Source organism: Chelonia mydas, chromosome 2 (genome assembly GCF_015237465.2).
Source record: "Chelonia mydas isolate rCheMyd1 chromosome 2, rCheMyd1.pri.v2, whole genome shotgun sequence".
In the NCBI taxonomy this organism is placed as follows: domain Eukaryota; kingdom Metazoa; phylum Chordata; order Testudines; family Cheloniidae; genus Chelonia; species Chelonia mydas.
In genome coordinates, this window is record NC_057850.1 from 5705738 (window position 1) to 5731643 (window position 25906).

Below are 25906 nucleotides of genomic sequence, written 5' to 3' on the forward strand. Positions count from 1 at the left end.
TGTTCTTAGCTAGGGTCGGAGAATGTGTGGCACTGCACCCCATATTCTTCACAGTGACATAATGATGAGATGATTATGACATCATTATAATGTATTTTGTGCTAGATAAGTCGTGTGAGGTGTCATTGGGAAAAGTTATGATTTGCTGAATAGGATTATCCTATTTGTACCCATGTATCATTTTTGTATCTGAAGTCATAAACATCGACTATATATCTGTATTTCAAGTGTAGTTACATCTGGGTATCACCCCTTAGACAAGATGCTTTCAGTCTAGATAGTGGGTGGGGAAGGGTCTATTCAGGGCAATGGGCCATTAGGAAAAAACAACAGGCATTAGGAGAAGCTCATCTGTCACCTGGTGAGCCTTCCTGAGAACATTCCAAACAGCCTGTCAGTAATGGCTGCTATGACTCTGCATGTGATCAGACCACATATCTCTGGACGCTATCTTGGGATGTCATTCTTTTTCCACAGCTTTGAAAAAAAGGGTTCTTGCCATATGCAAAAGCTATATAAGCAGGGAGTGACATCATCAGGTGTTCTTCACTCCCCACACAAGAAGACTCTTGGAACAAAGACTGAACTGGGGGAAGTGCTGGACCCAGGATAAAGGGATTTCTAGCCTCTGAATGAAACACCTGGGGATTTCAAGCTGTAAAGCAAGTGCAGCTTGCCCCTTAAGAATCTGCAGCCTGCTTGTATCATCTTTTAGGCTGAGAATCTGCTAATTCATATCCAATTTGTTTACTATATTAAGCTTAGTTTGTGTTTTTTATCTGCTAGATAATCTGCTTTGAGCTGTTGGCTTTCACTTATAATCACTTAAAATCTCTCTTGGTAGTTAATAAACTTGTTTTTGCTTTATCTAAACCAGTGAGTTGAAGTGAAGTATATGGGAATCTTAGCTCAAGGGGCAAAGGCTGTTGCATATTCCGCTCCACATTGAGGGAGGGGGCGAACTTCATGAGTTTACACTATACAGTTCCCTGTGCAGCACAAGATGGTATAATTTTGGGTTTATACTCCAGAGGGGGTGCGTGCCTGAGGAGCTGGGAGTTGCCTTAGCTGTAGCCTTCTGATGCAGAGGCTGGTCAGAGAGTCTGCATGTAACTGCGGCTGGGTGTGTCCCTACCTGTATGTATGCTGGTGAAAGTGCAGGCTGGAGGGCTTTGCAGCTTGTCACAGCAGTACAGGGTGAGAGGGAGCCCAGGCTGGTGGGTCAGGGGTTCAGTAATACCCCAGTTCCAAGTGGCACCCCAGGGGGATCTTGCCACAGAACGATTTTGAAAATTTTTGCTCCTATGAACAGTTACCTTCCGAAGGAACTAACACAGCTTACTAAAGGAGTTGAACTGATTAGCTACCTTTGAAGAACTTCAATAAAATAAAGAGACATTTGAAGGTTTTGTCCTCAGAGATTTCATTCAAGCCCTCTGTTTTGAAAGACGCATGTGATGAAGCATCAACATTCGCCTGTGCCAGCAAAATAGCCAAAATACTGCCCCCCCGAAAGTCAAGGTTCGATAGTCACGGAGCACTTGCTCAATGACACTTTGGAATGCGGGTACCAATCAGTGGTCTCAGATTCATCATGAACTGATTGATGAAACCAGGGGTGAATTGCAAAGGACATTCTCTGAGAGGAACTACAAGTTTTACAAAAGTTTGTCAGCAATCTGTTCCACCAGCTCTCCAGATGTCTTGAAACTGAAATCACTGTGCTTTGATTGACTTGCGTGGATTAGATATTGAGAAAGCAAAAGTTGAAATGGCTGGATTTAAGCCACTGATAATAAGAGACGCTGCAAAGAATGTGATGAATGTCTAGATGATGGCAAGGAATTAAAAGAGGCTTTTCCATGTATGTTTTAAATGTTTATAGTGGTCTTGTTGTTTGGAGCATTAACTGCAGCATGTGAGAATTCTTTGTCTTGTCACAGGTCCTTATGCATGGCAGACTCTTCCCTGAACTGATTTGTAAGGCTGCAGCCTCTCCACCTTCCAGGCCCATTGCTGCCACAGCACCTACAATTCGCTAGCCAGTTTGCGATGGCTTGGCTGAGCGGTGGCTGGCAGCTCCGGCAGAGAGAACAGCTCTCGACCCCCCAAGCCTGCCCATGCGTGACCACAAGCCGACATCACTTGTGACCAGCGGCCGAATTGTGAGACATCTGGTTTTTGTTGAACGTTGTGCTGTAATTGATTAGGATGGTTATTAACTATGAAGCCTATTGTTAGGGATGTTTACTCACTCTGTCAAACAAATAGATCAGCAGGAGTCATGCCCAGTGGTGAAAGCTGGAGTCAGTAGCCAGGAGTTGGAGCCAAGGGTCAAAGACCAGTTACTTGGAGTGAGACAAGGAAGGAAGGAGAAGCTGCTGGGCTCAATAGCCAGTCTGCTGACTCTTCCCACCAGTGGGGCGGGGTAGCCAATCAGGCAGCCTACTGCAGGCCAGCTCATGTCAGGCTCAACGGCTAGTGATCAATGGCTCCATGTCTAGTTGGCAGCCGGTGTCAAGTGGAGTGCCCCAGGGGTCGGTCCTGGGGCTGGTTTTGTTCAATATCTTCATAAATGATCTGGAGGATGGTGTGGATTGCACTCTCAGCAAATTTGCGGATGATACTAAACTGGGAGGAGTGGTAGATACGCTGGAGGGCAGCGATAGGATACAGAGGGACCTAGACAAATTGGAGGATTGGGCCAAAAGAAACCTGATGCGGATCAACAAGGATAAGTGCAGGGTCCTGCACTTAGGATGGAAGAACCCAATGCACAGCTACAGACTAGGGACCGAATGGCTAGGCAGCAGTTCTGCGGAAAAGGACCTAGGGGTTACAGTGGACGAGAAGCTGGATATGAGTCAGCAGTGTGCCCTTGTTGACAAGAAGGCCAATGGCATTTTGGGACGTATAAGTAGGGGCATAGCGAGCAGATCGAGGGACGTGATCATTCCCCTCTATTCGACATTGGTGAGGCCTCATCTGGAGTACTGCGTCCAGTTTTGGGCCCCACACTACAAGAAGGACGTGGATAAATTGGAGAGAGTCCAGCGAAGGGCAACAAAAATGATTAGGGGTCTGGAACACATGACTTATGAGGAGAGGCTGAGGGAACTGGGATTGTTTAGTCTGCAGAAGAGAAGAGTGAGGGGGGATTTGATAGCTGCTTTCAACTACCTGAGAGGTGGTTCCAGAGAGGATGGTTCTAGACTATTCTCAGTGGTAGAAGAGGACAGGACAAGGAGTAATGGTCTCAAGTTGCAGTGGGGGAGGTTTAGGTTGGATATTAGGAAAAACTTTTTCACTAAGAGGGTGGTGAAACACTGGAATGCGTTACCTAGGGAGGTGGTGGAATCTCCTTCCTTGGAAGTTTTTAAGGTCAGGCTTGAAAAAGCCTTGGCTGGGATGATTTGATTGGGGATTGGTCCTGCTTTGAGCAGGGGGTTGGACTAGATGACCTCCTGAGGTCCCTTCCAACCCTGATATTCTATGATTCTATGATTCTATGTGCTCATTAAGTTGCCCAGAGACTGGCCCTGCTGCAGGCCCTGAGTCAGTCGGTTACAGAAAAAAGGAAGGTCCTAGCTGAGGGGCTTGGGGATTTTGGGAGAGGGTCCCTGCCAGGGGTATCAGGTGGAGGGAGGTGTAGAGAAGGAGGAGTGGTCCCCGCTTCGTCTGCCCCCAAATTCTACTAATGCCTCCACTGGCCCCAATGCAATTAATGCTGCTGCCCACCACCCCAAGTCAACTAAGTGGGATGAGGCAGACCCTACCCGAGGGCTCTTCTATTGCTGTGGCTGCCCTTGCCCCCCTTAGCCGCTCCTCCCTGTGCCTTGATTGGAGTCCCTGTGTGCTACTGTAATTTAAATCTTAAATAGCTCACCCAAGAAACTACATTAAAGTTACAAAGTCAAGCACTCGAAAACTAGCAAATTCCAGGTAGGTTTTTAGTTGCCTTAGCAACTTAATTCTGGCCCCTGTGTGACCATCCCTGGATGTACTGAATGAGGCACTTGTCCTGTGGGAAAAAACCCTGGGGTGCCAGCAGCCTGCCAGGTGTGCTGTGACTTGGAGGCGAGCAGTGTAGGGGCTGCAGCTGCTAGGCTGTGTAGCTGCTAGCCCTGGTGGGTCCCAGTAACCACTCTGAGGCCTGGCTACGGGAAAGGGGATTTTACTAGGCCTAGCAGGAAAGGGAAGGTTGCAAATACCCTTTGTGCAGTGACAGTTCACAGTGAGCAAGAGCAGTTCTTGTTTGAGTCCCCGGGACACTCCTCTCAAGTCAGGTCTCTTCAGACCGAGTGCATGGGGTGCCCTCTCCAGGCCAGTCCCTATTCATGCAAATAGGAGCTCTGAAGTTTCCAGGCCAGGCTCAGTTAGTGTCTCTCACTGGGGCCCCTCTGCACTGGCTCCTTGCCCAGCTGCTGCTGGTCCCCGTAAGCCCCACACAGACCAGCACCCGTCTGCAATGCCCGGCACGCAGCCTGTTGCACACCTCGCTCTGCAGACAGTCCTTTGCATCCCGCTTCTCTGCAGCTCCTGGTTAGCCATGCGGCTGCTGCCTCCCAAAAGAGCCCCATCATTTTCTGCTCAGGGTCCTTCCTCCTAGCTGGCCTGGAGAATGGGAAGCGCTGTGGGGAAGGGACTGATGGGAGTTGTAGTCCCCTGGCGTAGCAGGTTCATCACACCTAACTTTCGTGTGCTTGACTTTGCAAAGTAAATAAAGGAAAGGTCACAGGAACCCATTTTAATGGACAAGCCTCAGGCGACAGAAATACAGAGGCCAGTCCCACCGCCCCCGGGAATTCAGCACTAAGTAATAATACATGATGAGAGAACTGTGGAAACTTAGAATCATAGAAATCAGGGTTAGAAGGGACCTCAGGAGGTCATCTAGTCCAGCCCCCCGCTCAACGCAGGTCCAACCCCCTGCTCAAAGCAGGACCCCAACTAAATCATATTCTGGGACATTTTAAACCAGACTGGAGAAAGCGAAGAGAAGGATGCAGTCTCTTGGGAAGGAAATGGGTTTAAATTAGGAGTTCTCGCCCGGGCTGGGGTTTGACAATATCAGAATGTTCTGTGGGAACATGTTGATTTGGCTGAAACTTCTGAGAGAAACCGGTCTGACTTCCTGCCAGCTCACCACCCAGCTCCTCAGCAGCTCACCTGTACTGAAGTATTGGAACTGAGGTTTCCCAAATCCCCGGGCAGCCATCTCCCCAGGCTGTCTGCTACCCCATCCCTGAGGGAGCTGGCTGCCCTACCACTGGTCAGCTGGCTGGCTCTGTGGTTCTCCTGACTCCCTACCTGGTGGGCTGCCCCACTCCCTGGAGCCCCATGCTCGCTGGATCCCCGGGTGCTGCCTGGGGACTGCCACGCTGCCTGAGTTTCCTCACCGCTGACTCCCCAGACAGCCAGCTTCCTGGTCTGCCCAACAATTCCCATCTGCCCTGCTCCTTGCAACTCCTTGCTGCCTGTCTTCCCATCCTCCTGCCTGGCAGGCTGCCCCACTCCTTGAGTTCCCCAATTCCCAGTGCTGCCTGCCTCCAGCTCTGCGGGGCTGCCCCGCCCTTGGTGCCTTGGGCTGCACAGCCAGCTGGGCCGATGGGGAGTCGGGCAGCTGGAGGCATCAAGGAGCCAGTTCAGCACAGCACCCTGCCAGGCCGGGAGGTAGGTGCCCTAGCGTGCTGGGAGATCAGGGTCCTGAAGAGCGGGCTAGCCAGGCATTCTGAGAACGTGTTTTGCTTTTTAAAAACCATTTTTAAAAGTCTGAAACACTTAGACTTTTCAGTCCCCTCCCTCTGCACCCCCTTGAGCTTTTAACTTTTCATCCGGATTTGGGACAGAAAGATTTATCACCAACTGGAACTTTTTCAGAGCAGGGAGCTCCTCTGTTCTGGCCAGCTCCACTGGTGACCCCCGTCCCTCTCTCTGCACCTGGAAGGCAGGGAGCAGGCTCCCAACCCTCTTTGCTGTTGGAACCCGGTATGGAAAAGGTTAAGAATCACCGGATTAGACAATAGAGTAGGGATTTTCCACCGCTGGTGTCTGGTTTGTGCAGTGTATTAACCATCAACTTGTGCAAAAGCTTTTGGCACAGGAATGCTTTAGTCCTCCTGCATTTCCTCCTCCCTCCAGACTGCAGCGGGGAAATGAAACCAAACACAATTACATTTCCTGGAGAACTGCATTCTGTGAAGACTTTGAGCCTTGTTTCCTCTGGCTTCTCTTGATACAAACCCATGTGAGCAAACTCCCCTGCACATCCCACACCCAGCCATCAATCTTCCGTCTCCTCCCCGCTAACTCGCAGTCTTTGCATGCACTGCCTTCACAGGAAAACACCAAGATCCTCCTTTATAACCAGCCCCCAAGAAGCAGCTTCCCTTCTGCCCACGCTGTGACGGCAGGCCGAAGATGAAGGCTTTTCTTCTCTCCCTGCTGGTGGCGGTTCTGTGTGTGGAGCAAGGTGAGATGCTGCTCATGATTCCTCTGTGCCAGACAAAGAGCCAGGGAAGCGGCTAGAAATGGCAGGGGCAGAGGGGGATTTTTGCTGCACCGTGGGCAAAGATTCTACCTTTAAGTGGGAGCTGGCACTTCTGCAAACCTCCCTTTGCAGCCAGCCGCTTGGTCGTGCGAAGCAACGGCTGGTGCGTTGACTGTCTTTTGAGCACTAGCTTGTGTGGATGTAATAAAAATAGCTCAGTGCAGGCATAGCAAATTATCTCCATTTCACGATGCTTAGGGGGATGCAGTGCTCTGGATGCAAGAGAGAGCACAGTTCTGTGGATCTGAGCTCCTTCCAACAGCAGCATGTCTTGAGAGGCCTAGAGGGGGATGAGTGGGGGCTGACTACCCCTAGAGACCTGTCTAGTCGTCTCTTAAAGAAATCTTTTATACGGTTATCCTCTGAGCTAGGCTCTTTTACTCAGGGCGATCAGTGCTTCTCAGCATTGCTTTCTTGCAACCATAATTTTTGCAAGTTCTTCTACTGTAATCAGCTAAAAACGTCAGGGTCTGATTATGATCCCAGATACAGTGGAGTAAATCAGGAGTAACTGCACTGAATTCAATTAATTTGGAGGAATGGAACATCGCCACAAGTGAGATCAGACTCAGGCCCTGCGTTCTTACAATGCTGTAGTGCAGGGGTGGGCAAACTACGGCCCGCGGGACCGTCCTGTCCAGCCCTTGAGCTCTCGGCCAGGGAGACTACCCCTGGCCCTTCCCCCGCTGTCCCTCCTGCCCCGCAGGCATGCCGCAGCGCGGGCAGCAGCCAGGACCACCGCTCCTGTCGGGCAGCATGGTGCTGGCTCTGGCATGGTAAGGGGGCGGAGAGTGGGGGTGGGGGAGGGTGTTGAATAAGGGGCAGGGGGACCCAAGGGCCAGTCAGGGGACAGGGAGCAGGGAGCAGTTGGATGGGTCGGGGATTCTGAGGGGGGCGGGAAGTGGGAGGGGGTGGATAAGGGGCAGGGGCCAGGCTGTTTGGGGAGGCACAGCCTTCCCTACCCGGCCCTCCATACAGTTTCGCAACCCCGATGTGGCCTGCGGGCTGTGGTTTGCCCACCCCTGCTGTCGTGGAATCCAGGAATATTGGAGGGGGGGTCAGAGCAGTAGGTTCCGGTTGGAGGAGCCACTGGTTGATTCGTAATGCAGGATCATTTTACTCCTCCAACTCTCCTGAGCTCATCTGGTTTTAAAAATAAGGAGGTCTGGGGCGGTTTGACACTTGGATGGGAGACCTCCAGGGATAAAAGGTGTTTGTGGAACAGGCTTTTATTTATTTATTTATTTATTTGCCACTAAAGCTAGGAAGAACAGGCTCGGTTATTAACCAACGAATGTTCACTTGTTCGAAGATTTCCCCATTTATATGCTCCCAGATGTTGTTGTCTTTTGATCGTCTACACAAATGTATTAACCCCCTCTCTTACTGTTTACTCACATTAATGTACATAAATAAGTCAGCCCAAGACCTGCACCAGGTGCCAGGGTAAACTACAGCCTGAGCCCAAGGGAACTGACCAGCTCCAGCCACCTGGGTTTCTGGCTCAGAAATCAAGAACACTTCCAATTCCATGGGGTCCACAGTGAGAAACAACAAGTTGGTTTCTCACTGCTCTTAAGATGATCTTAGCTGCCCCCTCTAGATACTCACTCCGGATCCCACACCGGAGTGTCTAAACACATTGTGATTTCAACCAAGTGGACCCAGAGAGTGTGTTATTTTCCCAGTCCCAGTCTCTATGTGGTCTAATTAAGCCCAGAGCGTGAGAGAAATCTGCTGGTCCTCGTGCCTGGACAGCAGACACCCTTTGCCAGGCAAATGGGGTTATTGCAAGTAGCTTTGCCCCTACCGCAGAGGTGGGCAAACTGATGTGGCCCGCGGGACCGTCCTGCCCGGCCCCTGAGCTCCCGGCCAGGGAGGCTATCCCCCAGCCCCTCCCCTGCTTTCCCCCCGCCCCCCGCAGCCTCAGCGCGCCATGCCGCCCGCACTCTGGCCTGCCGGACAGCACGGGCGGAGTGGCTGGCTCCAGCCGGGTGGCGGGGCTGCGAGCTCCTGCTGCTCTGAGCAGCATGGTAAGGCGGCGCAGAGGTTGGATGGGGCAGAGGTTCTGGGGGGAGTGGCAGTCAGGGGAGAGGGAACAGGGACGGTTGGATAGGCGTAGGAATCCCGGGGTGGGGATGTGGATAGGTGTTGGGGCAGTGAGGGGACAGGAAGCAGGGGGGATTCGATAGGGGGTGGGGTTCCGGGGTGCGGTTAGGGGGACAGGGGAAGCGGAGGAGGTTGGATGGGGTGGAGGTTCTGGGGGAGTGTCAGGGGACGGGGAACAGGGGGGATTGGATAGGCGTGGGAGTCCCAGGGGGCCTGTCAGGGGACAGGGAGCAAGGGGGATGGATAGGAGGTGGGGTCCCAGGGGGGGTTAGGGGCACGGTTTCCGGGAGGGGGCAGTCAGGGGACAAGGAGCAGGGGGGGTTGGATGGGTTGGGGATTCTGAGCGGGGCAGTCAGGGGGTGGGAAGTGGGAGGGGGCAGATAGGGGGTGGGGGCCAGGCTGTTTGGGGAGGCACAGCCTTCCCTACCCAACCCTCCATACTGTTTGGAAACCCTGTTGTGGCCCTCAGGCCAAAAAGTTTGCCCACCCCTGTCCTTCAGCAACAGGAATATTCCTTTTGCCATGCAAGGAGCCTCTCCCAAGGAACTCCCTTTGCTTTAGCCGGCTACTCACTAACCTGCCTTAAAGACATCACATGGTGTTTAAGTGCCAAGTACTGGGCTCTTGAAGGAGAGCAGTGGTTGCCTGGAGAACACAGACAGAGCTGGCGTGGGCAGTAACGGCTTGATCCAGAGCCCAGTGATGTCAGCGGGAGCCTTTCCACTTACTGCACTGGGCTTTGGGTCGGGGCTTGAAAGCCTTGGCCGAGCTCTGCTCTTTGCAAGGTCAGATTGCACAGGCCTTATCTAAGGCATTTCCTGAGGGTTGTGTTGTATCTCATGAGTTCGTCAGCATCTCTAGTAGCTGAGCACCAAAAGCTTCTTCCCCTGGCAAACTGTTCCATTATCTGATTGGTGGCAACTGGTTTTTGTGCTTGCATTGCTTAGGTTCTTTGTTCTGTAGTTTCAGTCTCAGCCTCCTTAAATAATTCCTCCCTCTTCATTACGTTTTCTATTATTAGACATTTTTCAGGAGCCCGTTGTTTCTGTTTTTTCTCTCTAATGTACTTACTAGTACTGGCATTTGACTTGGTGCCGTGTGAGATTTTGATGAAAAAACTAGACTGATAGAACATTAGCATGGCACACGTTGACTACGGCCACGTCTACCTGGGCGCGTTTACAGTGGCACAGCTGTACCGATGCAGCTGCGCCTCTGTACGATCTCTCGTGTGGCTGCTGTATGCCGACCGGACAGAGCTCTCCCGCTGAGAGAACTAAACCACCCCCAGTGAGTGGCTGTAGCTGTGTTGGGGGGTGAGTGACATAGCGCTGTCCACACTAGCAGATAGGTCAGTGTAACTGATGTCTCTCCGGGTGTGTGGGTGGGTTCACTCCCGTGAGCAGCGTAAATTTTGCCGACATAAGTGGTAGGGTAGACCTGGCCTAAAAGCTGGCTCACTGATAGGTGTCGCAATGTAACTGTAAATGGGGAATCGTCAATGAGTGGGTGTGTCTCCAGTGGGGTCCTGCAGGGATCAGTTCTTGGCCCTATGCTATTTAACATTTTTATCAATGACCTGGAAGAAAACAACGTCATCACTGATAAATTTACAGGTGACAGAAAAACTAGGGGAGTGGTAAATAATGAAGAGCTTAGGTCACTGATAGAGAGCAATCTGGGCGCAAGCAAACAATCTGCATTTTAATATGGCTAAATGTAAAGGTATACATCTAGGGACAAAGAATGGCGGCCGTATTTACAGGATGGGGGACTCTCCCTGAAAAGCAGTGACTCTGAAAAAGCTTTGTGGGGCCATGGTGGATAATCTGCTGAACATGAGCTCCCAGTGTGACACTGTGGTCAAAAGGGCTAATGTGATTCTTGGATGTATAACAGGAATTTTGAGTAGGAGTACAGAGGTTATTTTACCTCTGTATTTGCCACTGGTGCGACCGCTGCTGGAATCCTGTGTCCAGTTCTGAAGATCCACAAGTCAAGAAGGATGTTCGTAAATTGGAAAGGGTTCAGAGAAGAGCCACGAAAATATTTAGTGTTAGAAAACCTGCCTTATAGCTGTAGACTCAAGGAGCTCAATCTATTTAGCGTAACAAAGAGAAGGTTAAGGGGTGATTTGATCACAGTCTGGAAGTGCCTACACAGAGAACAAATACTTAATAATGGGCTCTTCAATCTAGCAGAGAAAGCGATAACAATATCCAATGTCTGGAAGTTGAAGCTGGACACATTCAGACTGGAAATAAGGCATAAATTTGTAACAGTGAGGGTCATTAACCATTGGAACAATTTACCAAGGGTCATGATGGATTGTCCATCACTGGCAAATTTTAAATCAAAATTGGGTGTTTTTCTAAAACCTCTGCTCTAGGAATTATTCTGGGGGCAGTTCTCTGGCCTGTGTTTTATAGGAGGTCAGCCTAGATGTTCACAATGATCTTATGAATCTGGGAATCTAGTATAGACATTTTTTATTGTAGGTATTACAGGAGAAGAATCATAGAATCATAGAATATCAGGGTTGGAAGGGACCTCAGGAGGTCATCTAGTCCAACCCCTGCTCAAAGCAGGACCGATCCCCAATTAAATCATCCCAGCCAGGGCTTTGTCAAGCCTGACCTTAAAAACTTCTAAGGAAGGAGATTCCACCACCTCCGTAGGTAACGCATTCCAGTGTTTCACCACCCTCCTAGTGAAAAAGTTTTTCCTAATATCCAACCTAAATCTCCCCCACTGCAACTTGAGACCATTACTCCTTGTTCTGTCATCTGCTACCACTGAGAACAGTCTAGATCCATCCTCTTTGGAACCCCCTTTCAGGTAGTTGAAAGCAGCTATCAAATCCCCCCTCATTCTTCTCTTCTGAAGAATAAACATCCCCAGTTCCCTCAGCCTCTCCTCATAAGTCATGTGTTCCAGTCCCCTAATCATTTTTGTTGCCCTCCGCTGGACTCTTTCCAATTTTTCCACATCCTTCTTGTAGTGTGGGGCCCCAAACTGGACACAGTACTCCAGATGAGGCCTCACCAGTGTCGAATAGAGGGGAACGATCATGTCCCTCGATCTGCTGGCAATGCCCCTACTTATACATCCCAAAATGCCATTGGCCTTCTTGGCAACAAGGGCACACTGTTGACTCATATCCAGCTTCCCGTCCACTGTAACCCCTAGGTCCTTTTCTGCAGAACTGCTGCCGAGCCATTCGGTCCCTAGTCTGTAGCGGTGCATGGGATTCTTCCGTCCTAAGTGCAGGACTCTGCACTTGTCCTTGTTGAACCTCATCAGATTTCTTTTGGATCAATCCTCCAATTTGTCTAGGTCCCTCTGTATCCTATCCCTACCCTCCAGCGTATCTATCTCTCCTCCCAGTTTAGTGTCATCTGCAAATTTGCTGAGGGTGCAATCCACACCATCCTCCAGATCATTTATGAAGAAATTGAACAAAACCGGCCCCAGGACCGACCCTTGGGGCACTCCTCTTCATACCGGCTGCCAACTAGACATGGAGCCATTGATCACTACCCGTTGAGCCCGAGAATCTAGCCAGCTTTCTATCCACCTTATAGTCCATTCATCCAGCCCATACTTCTTTAACTTGCTGGCAAGAATACTGTGGGAGACAGTGTCAAAAGCTTTGCTAAAGTCAAGGAACAACACGTCCACTGCTTTCCCTTCATCCTCAGAACCAGTTATCTCGTCATAGAAGGCAATTAGATTAGTCAGGCATGAGAAGCCTTGGATTCACCAAGGGCAAGTCATGCCCGACTAATCTAATTGCCTTCTATGACGAGATAACTGGTTCTGTGGATGAAGGGAAAGCAGTGGACGTGTTGTTCCTTGACTTTAGCAAAGCTTTTGACACTGTCTCCCACAGTATTCTTGCCAGCAAGTTAAAGACGTATGGGCTGGATGAATGGACTATAAGGTGGATAAAAAGCTGGCTAGATTTTTGGGCTCAACGGGTAGTGATCAATGGCTCCATGTCTAGTTGGCATCCGGTATGAAGTGGAGTGCCCCAAGGGTCGGTCCTGGGGCCGGTTTTTTTCAATTTCTTCATAAATGATCTGGAGGATGGTGTGGATTGCACCTCAGCAAATTTGCAGATGACACTAAACTGGGAGGAGAGGTAGATATGCTGGAGGGTAGAGATAGGATACAGAGGGACCTAGACAAATTAAAGGATTGCGCCAAAAGAAATCTGATGAGGTTCAACAAGGACAAGTGCAGAGTCCTGCAGTTAGGACGGAAGAATCCAATGCACCTCTACAGACTAGGGACCGAATGGCTCAGCAGCAGTTCTGCAGAAAAGGACCTAGGGGTTACAGTGGACGGGAAGCTGGATATGAGTCAACAGTGTGCCCTTGTTGACAAGAAGGCCAATGGCATTTTGGGATGTATAAGTAGAGGCATTGCCAGCAGATCGAGGGATGTGATCGTTCCCCTCTATTCGACACTGGTGAGGCCTCATCTGGAGTACTGTGTCCAGTTTGGGGCCCCACACTACAAGAAGGATGTGGAAAAATTGGAAAGGGTCTAGCGGAGGGCAACAAAAATGATTAGGGGACTGGAACACATGAGTTATAAGGAGAGGCTGAGGGAACTGGAGATGTTTAGTCTACGGAAAAGGAGAATGAGCGGGGATTTGACAGTTGCTTTCAACTACCTGAAAGGGGGTTCCAAAGAGGATGGCTCTAGACTGTTCTCAGTGGTAGCAGAAGACAGAACAAGGAGTAATGGTCTCAAGTTGCAGTGGGGGAGATTTAGGTTGGATATTAGGAAAAACTTTTTCACTAGGAGGGTGGTGAAACATTGGAATGCGTTACCTACGGAGGTGGTGGAATCTCCTTCCTTAGAAGTTTTTAAAGTCAGGCTTGACAAAGCCCTGGCTGGGATGATTTAATTGGGGATCGGTCCTGCTTTGAGCTGGGGGTTGGGCTAGATGACCTCCTGAGGTCCCTTCCAACCCTGATATTCTATGATTCTATGATTCCAAGCCACAGTTACGATTCAGGGCCCATTTTTCCAGCTTACAAACACATTAAAAAGTAGTCCCTCTCCTGGAGAGTTTACAGTCTAAAGTAAGACACAGTGTAATAAGGGGGTTGAACACACAATTGGACGGGGGCTCGGTTAGGGTTACTGTGCTAGAAACACAGATAAAAACACAGATTAGCCACGTAGCAATTGGACAGTTTCAAATCAAAGGACATTTTAAAAATGCATCTATAAATATATCAGAAATATTGAGATCAGTAATTGCTATGGGCATAAATACAACAATATTGTAAATTGCACGTAGGTACACAACATGAGTACTTGGAATTATGGTAAAGAATTCATTTTCACTCCTCTTTAACCGTGTTTGCCAGCATAGCTCTAGGAGAGGGAATGGAGCTGGATTCTATTCTGGCTCACACATCTAGGCAGAATTGTTTAAGTGAGATCATAAAATGGTTATTAGTGAGAGGAAGGATGGTCTGGTTGATCGGGGCCTAGAGTAGGACTTGGGAGACCTAGGTTTAAATTCCTGCTCTGCTACAAACTTCCTGTTTGTCCTTGGGCAAGTAACTTAGCCTTGCTGTGTCTCAGTTTCCCCATATGTAAAAACAGGGGTGTTGTGAGGATAAAGACATTAAAGATTCTGAGGTGCTCAGATGCTATGGTACTGGGGGGTTGTATAAGAATTCCTGTTAAGGGCTAGATTAGTGGTGATGAGTAAACAAGAATGATCCAGGTTAAATTTGTGGCACTGATGGTTAAAAATGCAAACTGAACTAAGATCATCTGCCTTAGGCCTTGGCTACACTTGCACGTTATACTGCAATGAAGCCGCCCAGAGCGCTCTAACTCACTCCCCATCCACACTGGCGAGGCACGTAGAGCGCTCTGACTCCCTGGCTAGAGCGCTGCTGATACTCCATCTCCCCGAGAGGGATACGGTTTGCTGCGTATTGGGTGAGACCCTACAGTATCAGTGTGAACGAGGGGTTAGTTACAGCGCTGTGATTGCCCTCCAGAAATGTCCCATAATCTCATTAACTGAAGTGGCCTCTCTTGTCTTTGTTGTGAACTCTGGCAGGAATGTGGAAGTGACCCTTTCAAAGCTCCGATTAGGAGTTTGCCGGCTGCGTATCAGCTCTGCGAAAAAACAAACAGCTAATGTTTGCTTTGAGTGAGTGAGAGAGAGGTGGGGACGGAGGGGGTCTGTACTTACAAGACAGCATGCTGACACACTCAGCATCCCAACAACCCACTCTCTCTCCCCCCACATACACACAACACACTCCCCCTCTCCCCTCCCCAGTTGAAAAGCAGATTGCAGCCCCTTGAACGCTGGGATAGCTTCCCATAATGAACCACTCCCAATGCAGCTGCAAGTGCTGCAAATGTGGCCACATCAATGCGCTTTCAGCTGTCAGTGTGGACAGACTGGAGCGCTTTCCCTACTGCGCTGTACGAAGGCTGGTTTAACCCAAAGCGCTGTACATCTGCAAGTGTAGCCAAGAGTCACCGAGGGACAATCAATGCGGAATCTCTGTGATGCCATTTGTACTGACTCAGAATTGAACCATCAAATTAATTCACTGATTCATGGGCTCCTCGGAGGACCGTGCCATCTGAGGCTGTGTCAGTGGGAGGCTTTCCTCTGGCATCCGTGGGATTTGAATCTGACCTGTGGCTCTGTAATCCTGCCAGGTAGCTGCAGTTTAAACTGCTCTGCAGACTTGCTAGGAAAGCAGCCCCTCCCTTCAGTCCCTGGAAAAATCATGGAGCAGGTCCTCAAAGAATCAATCCTGAAGCACTTACATGAGAGGAAAGTGATCAGGAACAGTCAGCATGGATTCACCAAGGGAAGGTCATGCCTGACTCATCTAATCGCCTTTTATGATGAGATTACTGGTTCTGTGGATGAAGGGAAAGCAGTGGATGTATTGTTTCTTGACTTTAGCAAAGCTTTTGACACGGTCTCCCACAGTATTCTTGTCAGCAAGTTAAGGAAGTATGGGCTGGATGAATGCACTATAAGGTGGGTAGAAAGCTGGCTAGATTGTCGGGCTCAACGGGTAGTGATCAATGGCTCCATGTCTAGTTGGCAGCCGGTGTCAAGTGGAGTGCCCCAGGGGTCGGTCCTGGGGCTGGTTTTGTTCAATATCTTCATAAATGATCTGGAGGATGGTGTGGATTGCACTCTCAGCAAATTTGCGGATGATACTAAACTGGGAGGAGTGGTAGATACGCTGGAGGGGAGGGATAGGATACAGAAGGACCTAGACAAATTGGAGGATTGGGCCAAAAGAAATCTGATGAGGTTCAATAAGGATAAGTGCAGGGTCCTGCACTTAGGATGGAAGAATCCAAAGTACCGCTACAGACTAGGGACCGAATGGCTAGGCAGCAGTTCTGCGGAAAAGGACCTAGGGGTGACAGTGGACGAGAAGCTGGATATGAGTCAGCAGTGTGCCCTTGTTGCCAAGAAGGCCAATGGCATTTTGGGATGTATAAGTAGGGGCATAGCGAGCAGATCGAGGGACGTGATCGTTCCCCTCTATTCGACACTGGTGAGGCCTCATCTGGAGTACTGCGTCCAGTTTTGGGCCCCACACTACAAGAAGGATGTGGATAAATTGGAGAGAGTCCAGCGAAGGGCAACAAAAATGATTAGGGGTCTAGAGCACATGACTTATGAGGAGAGGCTGAGGGAGCTGGGATTGTTTAGTCTGCAGAAGAGAAGAATGAGGGGGGATTTGATAGCTGCTTTCAACTACCTGAGAGGGGGTTCCAAAGAGGATGGCTCTAGACTGTTCTCAATGGTAGCAGATGACAGAACGAGGAGTAATGGTCTCAAGTTGCAATGGGGGAGGTTTTGATTGGATATTAGGAAAAACTTTTTCACTAAGAGGGTGGTGAAACACTGGAATGCGTTACCTAGGGAGGTGGTGGAATCTCCTTCCTTAGAGGTTTTTAAGGTCAGGCTTGACACAGCCCTGGCTGGGATGATTTAACTGGGACTTGGTCCTGCTTCGAGCAGGGGGTTGGACTGGGTGGCCTTCTGGGGTCCCTTCCAACCCTGATATTCTATGATTCTATGATTCAGGATCAGGCAGTGACGTTTTGAGCTGATGATGCCATGCGTGTAACTACATATCCTTGCTATGAAGTGATGGGGGTGGAGCTGTTTGAAAACCGGCCTGGGCTTGTTCTAGCTGCATTCTCCAGACCTCCCACTCATGTAGTTCAATCAGTGTCTCTTTTAAAGCATCTGTTGTTTTTTTCTGCTTCGACCCTGGACTCCTAGGAGCCCTAGTCATGAACCAGGACTACATTACGCTAGGTGCTGTATAAACACAGCACAAAGATCTTACACTCTGGGTGCTCAGTAATAATAAACAGTGACCCCCGAAGTGCATGTAGCCATTCAAGTGCAGCTGGGCCAATAAGCCAATAATCCCAATGTCTGTATTAAAAAAATGACGGAACCGTCAAAAAGCACCGCACCTGTGTTCAGCCGCTGATCAGAGCCCCGGTCTCCTGCCTTCGCTCACTTTACTGAGGAGCATTTCAAAATATTGCCCGTCTTTTCACCAAATGAAGAAGAAGCAGAAGAGAAGGTGCTGGCTTCATGGAGGGTCCTGGAGACACTTGGGGGTAGGGTTAGATCAGTGGTTCCCAAACTGGGGTTCACAAAATGTTATAGGGGGTTCTTGGGAAAAAAATTCCTTCATGGCGGACAGAGCTGTCCCTAGAAACCCCGAGCAGCACAGGGCCAGTAGCCTGGAGCCCCTGGACTTCCAAGAGCTAAGCAGACCAAAGCAAATATATCTATCATGCGTGAGATTTAAACTTCAAGACTCCTTATAAGAAATGGAAAGGAAGGTGGATATTTTTTGCTGTTTTTAAAATTAAATAGGCAGCTAGTTTTGTTTTTAAAATTATTATGAAGAACGAATTTAAGCTTTGTTGTAATGTGCGTTGTTTGCCTGGACTGCTCAAGACCTGAATGCTTGTGCAGGAGGAATTCTTTGAGTTGGCTTCTTAAATACCTTCATGCTGTTTCACATCTGATACTCCTTGATGAAATGTAGGAGCTTTGTCTTATAACAGGCTTATTCAAAGTGATACAAGTTACGAAAGTGAGATATTGGAAGAATGTTGCTGATTTCATAATGTAATAAAAATCCTGTAATGATAAATAATTAATAAATAGTATGTAATAAGCATGTCATAAAAACAAATTTTATATTACCAAGATCACTGCTTTTATAATTTATACTCAGGTAAAAGAGAAAATCCCTGGAAATATTCGTTTTTAGGAGGGGTTTCGTGAGACTTAACATTTTAGTGAAAGGGGTTCACAGGTTGTTAAAGTTTGGGAACCACTGGGCTAGATCAAGGTGACTGGTGGGGGAGAGCCCAGTGTTCACCACCTATGGCATGTATGCTGGAGGGCTTGTGGCCTAATCATGCCCCTGCTTGTTAGGGGGCTTATTCCTTCACCCACTCACTTCCCTGGTCCTTCTCGCATGAACAGAGAGCAACAATACCCGAAGTCCAAAGGTGCAAACAATTCAATGTTTATTGGGGTGAACTTCCAGCAAGCATGATTCCAGTTTCCTTCCTTAGTGTCCCCCTTCCCAGCTCTGACACCACAGAGCCTTACCTGTGTCCCTGTTCCCATTCCCCCCCTTAGCAAAACATGATTCCAATTTCCCCACCCCCATTCCCTGTTCCCATTCCCCCCTTACTTCCTGATTGACTGCAGACTGTATAGTAAAACTTGAGTTCTGCTTAGCTATACCTTAACCAATCATTTTACTGAAATTTAACTAACCAATCCTAACATATTGTAACATGATTATTTAACCAATTATATCCCACCACCTTAATTGGTTTACACCCAGCAAAATTAATTATACAGCTGTCATAAATATAGAGGGAAGGGTAAACCCCTTTAAAATCCCTCCTGGCCAGAGGAAAAATCCTCTCACCTGTAAAGGGTTAAGAAGCTAAAGGTAACCTCGCTGGTACCTGACCAAAATGACCAATGAGGAGACAAGATACTTTCAAAAGCTGGGAGGAGGGAGAGAAACAAAGGGTCTGTCTGTATGCTGTTTCTGCCAGGGATAGACCAGAAATGGAGTCTTAGAACTTTTAGTAAGTAATCTAGCTAGGTATGTGTTAGATTATGATTTCTTTAAATGGCTGAGAAAAGAATTGTGCTGAATAGAATAACTATTTCTGTCTGTGTATCTTTTTTGTAACTTAAGGTTTTGCCTAGAGGGGTTCTCTATGTTTTGAATCTAATTACCCTGTAAGGTATCTACCATCCTGATTTTACAGAGGTGATTTCTTTACTTCTATTTACTTCTATTTCTATTAAAAGTCTTCTGGTAAGAAAACTGAATGCTTTTTCATTGTTCTCAGATCCAAGGATTTGGGTCTGTGGTCACCTATGCAAATTGGTGAGGCTTTTTATCCAACATTTCCCAGGAAAGAGGGGGTGCAAGTGTCGGGAGGATTGTTCATTGTTCTTAAGATACAAGGGTCTGGGTCTGTAGTCACCTAGGCAAATTGGTGAGGCTTTTTACCTAACCTTGTCCAGGAAGTGGGGTGCAAGGTTTTGGGAAGTATTTTGGGGGGAAAGACGTTTCCAAACAGCTCTTCCCCAGTAACCAGTATTTGTTTGGTGGTGGTAGCGGCCAATCCAAGGACAAAGGGTGGAATATTTTGTACCTTGGGGAAGTTTTTGACCTAAGCTGGTAAAGATAAGCTTAGGAGGTTTTCATGCAGGTCCCCACATCTGTACCCTAGCGTTCAGAGTGGGGGAGGAACCTTGACATGTGAGTAAGGCACTCCCCAGTGTAAGTGGAGCACGTGCTTGTAAAATGCATGTTGCATCCTCTTCTAGTGTCTGGGCCGCAGAGGATAACAGCCCACTACTGCTTCTAGTTGGAGTTATCAGTTTCCTGCCAGTGGTCAAGGTCTGTGTTGTGCTGCTGAAAGGCCTGGGTTCAAACTCTGCTGGTGACCCATGGAGGTGGAGGGATTGTTATATAAAGGTGGCAAAATCAAGCCCTGGGATGAACTTAATGCTTCAGATCTTGTTCTTCCTTAACCCATCCCCTCCTTCTCTTTGTCACCCTCATGCAGCACTTCCTGTCCAATTTGCTCTATAAACTCTTTAGGAAATGTACCGTGCTTCTCTGTTTGTTTCTATAAAGCATCTAGCATGCTTCTGGCATTGTAATAATAATAATAACCAAGCTTGTTTGGCAAGTCAGAATGAATTCTCTGGTATTCCATGTGATACCCATCAATAAATAACACATCATGTCATTCACACTTCATTTGTCAGAGCCAGTGTGAGGTCATATTTCGATTGCTGCCCACCATCCATTGGTATCCGTCTCTTTGGAAATTAGTCCTTATGAAATATAGGCTCTAGCCAGGAAGGAGTTGTTTCCCCCATGCATATTAGCCCCTATTATGTCACCTAAATCTCCCTTGCTGCAGATTAAGCCCACTACTTCCTGTCCTACCTTCAGCGGATATGGCGAACAATTGATCACTGTCCTCTTTATAGCAGATCTTAACGTGTTTGAAGACTGTGATCGCTCCCCCCTCAGTCTTCTTTTCTCAAGCCTAAACATGCCCAGTTTTGTAAAAGTTTGTAAAAAGTTCAGGTTTTCTAAAAAGTTTATAAAAAAGTTCGTAAGGGCTTGGCTACACTTACATTTTACAGCGCTCTAACTTGCTGGCTCAGGGGTGTGAAAAATCACCCCCCTGAGCGCAGCAAGTCAGAGCGTTTTAAAGCGCTAGTGTAAACAGGCTCCGAGGGCTGGGAGCTAATCCCCTCGTGGAGGTGGAGTACCAGGAGTGCTGGGAGACTCTCTCCCACTGCTCGCACCGACCACACTCGCACTTCAAAGCGCTGCCGCGGGAGCGCGCCACAAAAAGGCCTTGAAGTTTCCAGTGTAGCCATGCCCTAAAAAGTTTACAAAAAAAGTTTGTAAAATGTTCAAGTTTTCTAAACCTTTTATCATTTTTGATGCTCTCCTCTGGACTTTCTCTAATTTGTCCACATCGCTTGGTGCCCAGAATTGAACACAGTACAGCATCGAAGGCTTCACCAGTGCCATATACAACAGGACAGTTACCTCCTCTGTCTTATATACAACACTCCTGCTAATCCACCCCACAATGATATCAGCCTTTTTTGGAACTGTATCACATCCCCAGCTCCTTTTCAGAAGTGCTTCCACCTAGCCAGTTGTTCCCCATTGGGTAGCTGTGCATTTGATTTTTCCTTCCAAACTGTAGTACGTCGCACTTAACTTCCTTGAATTTCACTTTGTGGATTTCAGACCAATTCTCGAATTTGTCAAGGTCATTTTGAATTCTAATCCTGCCCTCGAAAGTGCTTGCAACCCCTCCCAGCTTGGCATCATCTGCAAATGTAATAAGCATCCTCAGTACTGGCCACTGCGGGACCCTACAGGATTCGCCTTCCCAGTTTGACACGGAACCATTGATAACAGTCTTTCAATCAGTTGTGCACCCGCCTTATAGGAATTTAATTTAGAACATCTTTCTCTGCTTTGCTTATGAGAATGTCGTATAGGACTGGGTCAAAATCAGGATATATCATGCCTACTGCTTCCCCCTTATTCACTCGGCTGGTAACCTTGTCAAAGAAGGAAATTAGGTGGGTTTGGCATGATTTGTTCTTGAGAAGTCCATGCTGGTTTTTCCTTATGCTCCTGTCTGTAACATTCTGGCTTTGGAAAGGAACGTGCTGAGAAAGTATTTACAAATGGGTGTCACGGAGGGCGCTGGGGGAACTTTTCAGAGGCATAAATAGCAGTTGGGTGCCCAGCTGTCATTTCTGCCTTTGAAAATTCCCCCCCGCCCCGTGCGTGGGTCTAATCCCGAATCCGTAATCGATGCACAGGAAAAACTATCGCGGGGTTCAGTGAGAGTTCGGCCTGAAATAGCGGCTGAGAACATCAGGATATGGTCCATTTTGATGCTCATTAGCAGCAGGTGACAGGGAAGGGGACTGTCGACCAGGAACAAATAACATATTCCTGCACGCCTCTAACATGGGCTGTGTTTTCCTTTTGCAGCTCACTCGCTGGTGTGCTTCACCTGTAATGAAAAGTCCTCCAACTGGGCTTGTCTGGCACCAGCTATATGTCCCAGTGATGCAAACTACTGTGTGACCACGTATCTTGGTGCAGGAATTGGTAAGCTTGGGCATGCTCTGTCTATTGTCTTTCCATAGCGTTTTCCCAGATGACGTGCTGCTCCCGTTCCAGATCACTGGGTTTTCCTTCCTCCTTCTGCTGGAAGGATGGGACATTGCTGAAACCGAATGGTAGGCGCAGCCGAGTGAGTGACTCAGAGGAGGGCAGTGCAGACACTGTCAGGCTTCCTGTACTCCAATGCCGGGGGGCTCCATATCTACCCCTCCAGCATTGGCTGAAGTCCTGAAATGAGGCTCTTTATAGCCCAGTCCTGCAGATGCTCCCCAGCAGTGGGTGCTGCTACTGCTGAGGTGGGCGAGGGCTGGGACTGAGTTCCCACCTGCTCCTCAGTGGCCCTGCGGGGGCTGCCCTGGGTGTCAAAGGGAAGGAGGCTGCCTGCCTGAGCGGCTGCCAGCCTTGAACGGCGCAAGGGAGTCGTTAGAAAGGGCTCAGTGGATCCTCTGCTTCTCAGCACAGGTTCTCAGGGAAGCAGCCTCCTCTGCTCTGCTGCATTCTTGTGGCATCGAGCCCACCCCCCTTTTCCTCCGGTTTGTTGGGGGGGAAAAGATGGCTGCCTTTGTCCCTGGACCGCAGGGGAAAGGACGTCTCCCAGCTGTGCCCCTCCTGCGCCCGATTGCACCCAGCGGCAATTATACACAAGTGTAAATGTCGTTGCCAGCCTCTGCATTTTGAGCGGACTGTGAGTAGCCAGTTCCTGGGGAGGCGCACTGATACTACTTGCCATGTGGTTCAGTTAACAAAAGTAGTGGCAGGCTATTGAGTTGTGCAGGGAACTCGCCCAGGGGATGAGAATGTTAGGCTCTGGTAGAGGCCTCCCTACAGGATGGGGGAGCAGGCAAATACCGGACACAGTGTTGGTATACAATACTCTAAATATTTGTATTGATCACAATATAAACCCCACTCGCTCCACATTCACACTCCTTTCATACTACACCAGAATCAGAAGAGCCGAAGGACATCCCGACGGCCAGTCGAAATTCAGTCCGATCACAAGGCGTTGGCAGGCCGCCATAATCCAAGACGTTCCATTTCCCCCAATTCTTGCATAACTGCAGAGCTGGTGTTATTCCCTTCCTGCTAATTCTTTCTATTCCCCACGGACATAAAAGTTGTTTTTGCGCAGACAATTCTTGACCGCTCATAACCGTGAATCCTTGCTTCAGCTGCCAGCACTCAACTCACGCCCTCATGTCAAACACACAGCATTTATACTGGGCCCATATGGCCTATCGCGTGTTACAACATATACATCACAACAAGGCCAGTTGGATGGCAGGCCGCTGTAACTGCCCTGCATAACTGACATTATGGGCCTTGCTTTCCCAGTCTGGCCTCCTTTCACGCCTGCGGAAGCCATGCGATGGTTTAAGCACCAAACATCTCATGTGCTGGTGCAAGGTTCCACTATTGGCATGTGCAAGTGAGAGAATTTGCACGCTCCAGTCCCAGTGCCTGGCTGGTTGTGCATGCACGAAAGGAGGCCGGGTTGAAGCCTTTTTGGGTATATTGTTGTCTGCTGCTTAATGAGCTGTGCTGTGACCTAACTACTGTTGTAGGAACAGCAGTGATCTGTATGCTCGGTGTTACTATGCTCTGTATAACCCCTATGCTCAAAAGGTCTGTTACACTTCCCCCCCTTCCCCCTTTTGTCTCCTCTCCCTCTTTGAATTACTGTGAAGTGGCTTTCCCCCTCCCCCTCCCTCCTGGAATGCTTGTGGGATGAATGGGCTGGTTGAACAGCTGGAAGATCAGAAGAGCTCCCAGGTAGAGAAGGTGTCTGGGACTCTAATTAGGCAGCCATCACACACCCAATGCATGGACCCTGCTTGGACACTGTCTGAGGTGGAGTGTGAGCAACCAGACGCGGCCACGTCTCTAGTCGCAGGCCATGAGGAGCAGGTCCTTAAAAGGGGAAGAGGCCATGTGCTCAGGAGTGCACTCACCAGCCTGTACCTCCCGAGAAGGCCCTTCGCCCGGAGCGCCTGGCCAGTGGTTCGCCGCATTGCATTCCATCGGGCCTCGGGAAGACTTCCCTTCATACACTTACCTTGAAGAATCCAGACATCTCCACTGCTGTGCCTGTCCTGGGAGCGTGAGTATGCGAGTGTGAGTGTGACACCCCTCCCCCCTGCCCCTTCTTTTGAGCTTAGCTATCAATCTAACAAACATGCTGCTTTCTGCCAGACTCTGGAGGGTCATTAGTCCTCCCTAAGCTGACTAGCTGGCCCAATTTCGGGTAACAACTACTACCAGCTCTTTAAAGCTTTGACACTCAAGAGCAGAAGACAGGACTCAGTCACCTCTGTGCTGCATTCCCGCAGCCCCCACTGAACTCCCAAAGCCCTGTCCCAGCATGCAGTGGGCAGAGTGTGACAATCTGGAATGGATTCTCAGGGTTCATTGGCTGTTCCCTCCTCCTGGCCAGGAATCTGAAGGGGATGTTCCCAGATTGTTACGTACGGGTCTGTAACTGCTAGGAAGAGACTAGTGCTGTTTTCATGGTATATAATAGCAGTAGTGACCTCTAAAGGCTGGGCATTCACTGGTAGAGATAAGGCTGTGAGGCCATTAACTGCTGAGAAATGGCCTCATCTCAGGATTGATTAGCTACATCGGTACAATTATCTCCTTTGCAGAGCTAAGGAGCTCCTGTCTGAACTCTGGGAAACATTTTAATCTTGAGTCTCTTTCTCTTGTTTCTTTTTCCGGTTCAGGTGGATATTCCAGTCAGAGCATCTCCAAGGGGTGTGCTTCAATTTGCCCCAGCGGTGGGATAAACATAGGGATACTAGCCGCCTCTGTTTCCTGCTGCAGTTCATTCTTGTGCAACATCAGCGGGGCCAGCAGCGTGAAAGTCAGCTACTCGGTGCTGGCCATGGCGATCTTGGCCAGCTTCGTCTATATCAGGGCCGGACTGTGATTGGGTCAGGAAAAAACTTGATGCCCTGAGGAACCTGCTCAGGCTTCTCCAACGAGACACCAAACCGCCTCTATGCAAAGCTATACTGGGGTTACCAATGGTGCCCTTTCTTCCAAACTCTCTCTCAGATCCCATTAGACAATACCTGCCCTCTTGCCGTTCACAAGGAAATCCTGCTGCTGTCACTGGGTGCCCCTCTGTGCCTCTCAGCAGATCTGGATTGCTGCTCCCATGTTTTTGGGCACAGGAGGCCTGGGAAGCTCAAATGAACAGTGCTGCCTCACTGGGGAGATGTCCGCTTGCTCTCCTGACCCATCAGGAAATGGTGGATAATGTTGGCAGGGTTTCTGCTTTTATACCCGTAGTCCCAGTTGATGGGGCTGATTTAAAAAAAGGTCAGGGCTCACCAGGAAATGTTTAGCCCAAACCACCTCCAAAGCAGAATACTTAAAGACCCCTGCCTCTTGCTACCGCAGGGACATTTCCCATCCACGTCACGCTAGGGATCAGCGCCAGACTGAGTGCTGGGAAGGCATGATCCAAAAACAAACCTCAGACACTTTCACCCCCGGTTGGATTCTGGTTTTTTACATTGTTTTCTTTATTCTGCTCCTTGGATGACTTTTCTTATGTAAAAGGAATGCAGTGCTCGCACCGTGAGCATCACACCTGAATAAACACATTCCCGTTCTTGCCTGAGCCCAGATGTATTGTGTGTCTGTTTGCTTGCTGGAAAAATGGGGTGTGTGAGGTGCCCTTAGCCGAAAGATCCACTCATGGGTGCAGCACAACTGCTCCTTGGGACAGCGGCTCTGTGGTTCTCATCAGCGTCCTCGCTCTTGACACTTTTCATGCTAACACAGACCTTTACCTCCCATGCCTGCTCCCATCCCCCCTTCAGTATGGGCCCAGATGAAGGAACACTTGTTCTTCCCAGCTGTGGTAGCTGTAACTTGTCCCACAGACCAGATGCTGCCTTATGTCGAGGACTCGAACCCCAGATGGCGCGGTTCGTTGTCTGACCGGAGAGAAACAGGCAAC

At 49.0% G+C, this 25906-nt stretch overlaps 2 protein-coding genes across 4 annotated transcripts in view; both read left to right on the forward strand.

Annotated features, from left to right (window-relative positions):
• The window catches only part of LOC114021712 (lymphocyte antigen 6E), a 71499-nt gene extending 45935 nt beyond the window's left edge, over positions 1 to 25564 (forward strand). The window contains exons 1-3 of one of the 3 annotated variants that reach the window (XM_027831614.3): positions 6273 to 6472; positions 21802 to 21921; positions 24660 to 25564. In XM_027831614.3, the coding sequence (XP_027687415.2) occupies positions 6421 to 6472; positions 21802 to 21921; positions 24660 to 24865 (378 nt within the window). In that variant the 5' untranslated portion in view covers positions 6273 to 6420 and the 3' untranslated portion in view covers positions 24866 to 25564. Of the gene's footprint in view, positions 1 to 6272; positions 6473 to 18706; positions 18830 to 21801; positions 21922 to 24659 lie in introns of those variants that run through there. The other 2 variants (XM_043538991.1, XM_043538990.1) reach the window with 2 other exon arrangements.
• LOC114021713 (lymphocyte antigen 6E-like) overlaps positions 5596 to 25906 on the forward strand; it is a 47137-nt gene continuing 26826 nt past the window's right edge. Inside the window, exons 1-2 of the mRNA XM_027831616.3 lie at positions 5596 to 5673; positions 6142 to 6247. The gene's annotated coding sequence lies outside the window, so the exon portion shown is untranslated. The remainder of the gene's footprint in view (positions 5674 to 6141; positions 6248 to 25906) is intronic.